Source organism: Phalaenopsis equestris, unplaced genomic scaffold, assembly GCF_001263595.1.
Source record: "Phalaenopsis equestris unplaced genomic scaffold, ASM126359v1 Scaffold000878, whole genome shotgun sequence".
In the NCBI taxonomy this organism is placed as follows: Eukaryota; Viridiplantae; Streptophyta; class Magnoliopsida; order Asparagales; family Orchidaceae; genus Phalaenopsis; species Phalaenopsis equestris.
Genome location: NW_018165318.1, coordinates 899,691 through 906,406, shown reverse-complemented (window position 1 = coordinate 906,406; position 6,716 = coordinate 899,691). Strand labels below are relative to the sequence as shown.

The 6,716-nt window shown below is 34.4% G+C and overlaps 1 protein-coding gene across 1 annotated transcript; it reads left to right on the top strand.

Moving 5' to 3' along the window:
- Positions 1-265: 265 nt before the first annotated feature.
- On the top strand, positions 266-2,395 carry LOC110032116 (polyphenol oxidase, chloroplastic-like). The gene is made up of 2 exons (XM_020735636.1): positions 266-1,021; positions 1,095-2,395. Exons 1-2 carry the CDS (start codon positions 437-439, stop codon positions 2,274-2,276), a joined length of 1,767 nt encoding a protein of 588 aa, XP_020591295.1. The 5' UTR covers positions 266-436; the 3' UTR covers positions 2,277-2,395.
- The last annotated feature ends 4,321 nt before the right edge of the window (positions 2,396-6,716 follow it).

Genomic DNA, 6,716 nt, shown 5'->3' with positions numbered 1-6,716 from the left:
CTATATCTTTCTTGTCCTTTTTGCTTGGACCAAGTATAATTTATAATATTAAAAAACAAATGTTTAGTCCCATAATAATCTTATTCTTAGAGCACCCCCGTTTTATTATTATTATTATTATTATTATTATTATTATTATTATTATTATTATTATTATTATTACGGACCAATGCATATCGTTTAAATACGGCCATGGTTGAAAAATCCTTAAAAACGGCAATAGTGCTTGAACATTTACTAGTCAAAACACACGTGCCATTGACAGTCCACATGCCATTTGCCATTTACATTCCAATCTCAAGCCAAACACGAAATCAAAAACCCAAAACCATAACACCATTACAATCTCATCCCTCCAATCCACACTATAAATGCATAACCAGAGCCCCCTCCCATAAAACCAGAGCCAATCACAAGTAAGCCACAATAAACCCCCATGGCAAGCCTACCTTCCTTCCTCTCCCCAACAAGCTCCTTCACCACCCAACCCATCTCCACCAAAAGACCTCCAACTCCCCACTACTTCCCCAAAACCATCTCATGCAAGTCCAATGGAAACGACGACAACAATGTTCAAGAAAGAAAATCCTTCAGCGGCCGGCGCGACCTCCTCATAAGCATTGGTGGTCTATACGGCTACGCTGCCGGCTTTGCACCAAATCCTCGCATGGCAATTGCTTCTCCAATCCAAGCTCCCGATATCTCTAAGTGCGGCTCGGCCGAGATCCCGGCCGGTGGAACTCCCACAGACTGCTTCCCGCCATTCAAATCCACCATTAACCCGCCATTCAACTCCACCATTATTGACTTCGTCCCACGGCAAAACCAAGGGCCGCCTCGCGTCCGCCCGGCCGCCCACCTTGTTGATGCAGAGTACTTGAAGAAGTATGAGAAGGCCGTAGAGCTGATGAGAGCTCTTCCGGCCAACGATCCCCGCAACTTCACGCAGCAGGCCAATGTTCACTGCGCCTATTGTGACGGAGCTTACGACCAAGTCGGTTTTCCCAAACTTGATCTTCAGGTATGCCTCCACGTGTAATTCGAGTGACAAAATTTTAGCAACAGAATATTGAATTCCCCTCATTCACATCCAGGTGCACAACTCATGGCTCTTCTTTCCCTGGCACCGCTTCTACGTCTATTTCCACGAGCGCATCCTCGGCAAGCTCATCGGCGACGATAGCTTCGCCCTCCCCTTCTGGAACTGGGATTCCCCTCATGGAATGGTGCTGCCTGCTTTCTACACCAAGCCATCCTCTTCCCTCTACAACAAGAACCGCAACCCCAACCACCAACCTCCGGTCACCATCGACCTCAACGGCAACACAAACCAGAACTTCACCAATGCAGAACTCATCGAAGACAACCTCAAAATCATTCACCGACAAATGATATCCAATGGCAAGACCGCGCAGCTCTTCTTGGGGGCTCCGTACCGAGCGGGAGACGAACCCAACCCGGGCAGTGGGTCCATAGAGCTAACCCCGCACGGGCCGGTTCATATCTGGACCGGAAACCCGGCTAATCCCAATAATGAAGATATGGGGAACTTCTACTCCGCCGCGCGGGATCCCATCTTCTACGCACACCATGGCAACATCGACCGCCTCTGGTCGGTCTGGAAGACACTCGGTGGCAATCGGAAAGACTTCAAGGATCCTGATTGGCTCGACGCCTCTTTCCTCTTCTACGACGAGAATGCGCAGCTTGTGAAGGTGAAGGTCAGAGACTGCCTCGACACGGAGAATTTGGGCTACAAATATCAGGAGGTGGAGAGTCTTTGGTTGAATAAGCGGCCGACACCGAAGGCAGGCACAAGCACAAAGGGTTTGTTGAAGAAAAAAGCGCCGGCGGTGAGTGGAGAGCCAGCGTTCCCTGTCACGCTTAATAAACCGGTGAGCGCGACGGTGAAAAGACCAAAGAAGGGGAGAAGCCAGAAGGAGAAGGAGAATGAAGAGGAGGTGCTTTTGGTGGAAGGCATTGTGGTAGACCGGCATGAGTTCGTGAAATTTGATGTGTATATAAACTCGTCGGAGGAAGAGAAGTTGAGGCCTTCGGCAAGTGAGTTTGCGGGGAGTTTCGTTAATTTGCCGCACAAGCATGGGCATGGGAAGAAGGTGAAGGATCTGAAGACTAATTTGAGGCTTGGGATCACGGATTTGCTGGAGGATCTTGGGGCTGAGGATGATGACAGTGTCGTGGTTACGCTTGTGCCTAGAACTGAGAATGGGAGCAAGATGAAGGTTGGGGGGCTTCGTATTGAGTTCTCTTCTTGAGAACTTAATTGATACGTGCATGCGTATAGATTTTTTTAAATTTTTAGTATTTTTGGTGTTCGTTTTTGTCTATGGGTTGAATAATGACGCCGATTGCTAGGCCATGGCTGAACTTCGGGTTTGTGATGCCATATTGGCTCTTTGCGGTATATTGTTTTTAATAATAGGTTTCATTAATGTTTTTTTTTTTAATTAGCTGGATACGTCGTTCTATGAAGTCTTTGTTCTTAAAAGCCTCATTTTGTCACGGGTTTACAATATATGTACAGAAAGTTGGAAGATGAATATTATATTTCATTAAAGCAAAATTGACTAGCGACTACTTTGATTAAAAGTCTTTATCAAAACGTAATTCAGTTTTTATCTAGCTGAAATAAAATTAACAAATAAATGATTTTAAATCCCTGCCGTCTTAAATAGCCATTTTTTTAATTGTTGAGGGGTTATAGGGATTACTTTTATTTTGATTTTTATTTTATTTTATTTATATTTCTGATTTGAGTCATAATATATTTAATAAGTTAAAAAAAAAAAGAATGGCTATTTTTTAAATTAATATTTTTAAAGATATATTGATTTATTTTTAAAAAATAAAATAAAAGCAAAAATATGTAAGGAAATATCAAACAAATATATTTAAATAAATATAATCTCAAATAAGTCTAAGAGAGACATTTATAAACCTAAATTAAATCTACATCTATCTAATATAGAGCTAAATCTCCAACCTTCCAAGAGGTCATTTGCCCCAATATAAAATTCTTAAATCTTAAAAAAAAAAAAAAAAAAAAACAAGGCATGCCGCTATGGCTGCTATGGCTTGTAAGTGGAGTCCTAACTTGCAGCAATTATTGCATCCCTGAACATCATATAAAACATTATTTTCTCCACAAATTTTCAAACTTAAAGGGAAAGACCTAACATTTACTATTACTGACAATATATATGAATAGCTTTTATTATTTAAAAGTTTTCTTTTTCAAATATATAGATTCGAAATCATATAACTATAAAATTTTAATTTATTTTATAAATTTATCTATGCATGTAGCTAGTTATCAATTCATTCAATATAACTAAAAATAATTTATCATTTTTTTGTATTTTGTACATCAAAGTATGGCAATGTTCTGATTTATATATTTGAGTAAGCCAGCAACCTAGTTCAATTGAGTTCAATTAATATGTCTTAAGGTAGTGAAGGCTAGGTGTTATTGTCAAGGGAAAATCAATGCTTTTGTCAATTTGGGTGGTCACTTACCCAATTAATAGAAGCTACTTGCTCACGCCTTTTTCCAACTAATGACATCATTAGCAAGTTAGCATTCAAATTAAAATCTCATAATCTCTTCAATATGGTCGCCAACTCCATCCAATCAACTGCCTAAGGGGTTAACTATATGCATTCATGAGAATTATGATTGTTATTTTCATGTGCATATAAATGTCTAATCATGTATTTTTTTTTAAATGTTATATATTTAAACGTCATGGTGTAGCTTCTCATGTAAATTCTAGTCAAATGGCTATTTTTTGGATGAATAGTCATTCCAATCACGTTAAACTCTTAATATATTTCTCAAATTATTTTCCTCTGAGCTCTTTCTTCTCTCTCCCCTTCTCTCTCTCTATCTTCCTTTCTCCTCTAGCTCTTTTCTTTGTTAGAATCTTGTGTTACTTGCTAGTAGAGTTCTAGTGGTGCCCCTAATACATCTAGATTTAATTTCTAATAAAGCACTATGAGCTTCGAGATTGATGTTAAGAGCAAAAGATGGATAATTATAAGAAGTAGAGTAATAAAATAGAAAGTAGTACATATGGAAATTTACTACATCACCAACAGGCAACATGCCAAAAGAATTTTAGGAGTTCTCCATTGGGATTAATTCAATAAGGACTCGAAAGCTTATCTTTTCAATGTATCTTAGATTTGAACTCATCCAATAGTGTCAAAGTCATCCAAAAGGTGAAGGCATCTAAGGAAGTGTTCAACTTGTCCAATATTTAAATCAAGTAAATAGGATTTCAATTCATAAAAGAATTGAATTTGTTGGATGAAAAGTTTAATTTATCCAAGATTTGAGGAACTCAAAGGAGAGTAAACTTGTCAAAAAAACCGAAATTATTCAAGAAAGAATTTAATTTGTTCAATATTTGAAGTAATACACATAATAGTTTAATTATTCAAAAAAAATTAATGACGTTTAAAGACAATTTTAACTAGCTCGATTAAAATCGAGATTATAATGAGAGTTAAACATCTTAGCAAAACCAAAATAACAAAAAAAAAAATTCTCCCTTTGAAAACATTTATTTTATATAAAATTAAGAGGGAAAATGAGGGAGGAAAATGTCTGAGAAAATTTTCACAGAAGTTGGACCTAAAAACTCAAAAATAAACTCTTAAATTTAAAGTCGACCAACTTCAAGTTAAATAATTAAAGCATTAAAGATTTAGATCAACATTAAAATAACTTATTTATTAATGAATGAGTACTCAGATACTTTTGTGAAAATAAATTAACTTAAATTTGAGAGTTGAGTGATATGTTCAGGTTAAGGTTAAGTTAGAGTTACGAGATTGCTCCCAATAGGAGAGCTAAGGCTATTGGGTCAATGAATATTTTGTGCTTAAAGAAGTTACATTTATTCTTAATTTTAAATTTGATTTTCATAATAAAGGATGAAGTCATATCTAATGAACTTGAAAAGGAAAAAAAGTTATATGTTTTTTTAAAAGTAGCTTCATTGATAAGAGTTATAGCGTCATCTGATTTCTTACTCACACAATATAGAGCATTAGCTATTTTGATAAAAATTAAGTTACAAAGCATGATCCAGAATGAAAATGATAGAAAAAATCAATTTTTAAACAACAACTTGTGCTTTAATTAATGAGATCGTTGAATTTCTAACACAAAAGAAAATCAAACTAGCATCAAATTTAGTAAAATAACTTATTAGAATAATAAATGCTTTGATATTCTTTTATTTTTAATAAACTAATATGTTATTTAACTATGTTGTTTATTTTGCTAGATTATCTCTAAGAAGATAAGAACATAACAAAGCTAACCTATATCCAAGCATGCTAATAGACTGATTTTATAAGCTTAATTTATCTTTGGACAATGGTTGGGAGTAAGCAAGTAAACCTTCTTCCATACGAAGTACAAGCAAACATTTTAATTTGTTAATAATCAGAGTTCTTAAAATTTTCTTGACATATGCATTTATAGAGAATAATCCATCAAATCTTGAGACGATTAACTATTCCTTGATATATAATCAATTTTAGGTCATTTTATAAAGTTTTGCATGCATTAATTATATGGCTATATTAAAAAAAATGAAATAAAAATAAAAATAAAAATGCTTTGAGTTTTTTGCATCAAGAGGATATCACTAACAAGGTGCAAGATGACAGGAGAGTAACTAATAATGCTACTTTAAGAGGTATGTTTGTCGTGGCATATAAATATTAAGGGACATAATGAGTAACGATGCTCAAAGACAAATCCCACTTTTAAAATGGATTGGTTAATTTGTGAGTGTTAGGAGAGGTATAAAACCAAATGCTTGCCGAGACATCTTAAGATGCCTGATATATTTGGGAAGAGTTTTGACGGACTTTTGGGAGAAGTTCCCAGAAGGGTAAGAAGCTAAAGGAACTTATGACTTGTGGAAGTTTGTGATGGATAGTGTTGTAATCGAGTCGAACCGAGCCAAATTATATCATATTTTGGAATTGGTTTGATACAATTATAAGATGTTAATGTTCGGCTTAAGCTTACGTCTAGCTTTCACATATTGTTCAAGATTGACTTGTTTAAAGTTCCAATGTTTGAACTTGATTTGTTCATGACAAGTGAACAAGTGTTTAAACAAGCTAATAAATGAGCTAAAAATTCAAACAAGTACTTAGATTTTCATATAAAAATATAAATTTTACAAATATAAATAAATAAACAATTGAATAAATCATATAACTTGTTTTTGATATAAAGAAAAAAAACTAACTCACTTGTATCTAGTGTCTATAATAAATATATTCTCACAACAATAAGTTCAAATACAGAAAAAAATTGAAAAAAGAGTAAAAATAATTAGATGAGCTAGTATTACAAAGTAACTCATAATGTGAAATTATTCATCAAATGTTAAAATTTATTGAGAAAATCAGAGATAGTCTGATCAAGCATAATTAAAAGGAATGAACATATGTGATGTTCACTTTTAAAATTCCGTCATGTTAATTTTCAAATAGTTAATAATTAATTAATTAATTAATTAATTAATTAAATGTATATATAATTAAGAATTAACCTAAAATTTTTATTGATATAATAACATATTACTGCTAAAAATATAATTACATAAATTTCAGCAAATTAAATTTTATTTATATAATATATCATACATTATATGTGCTATATTCGA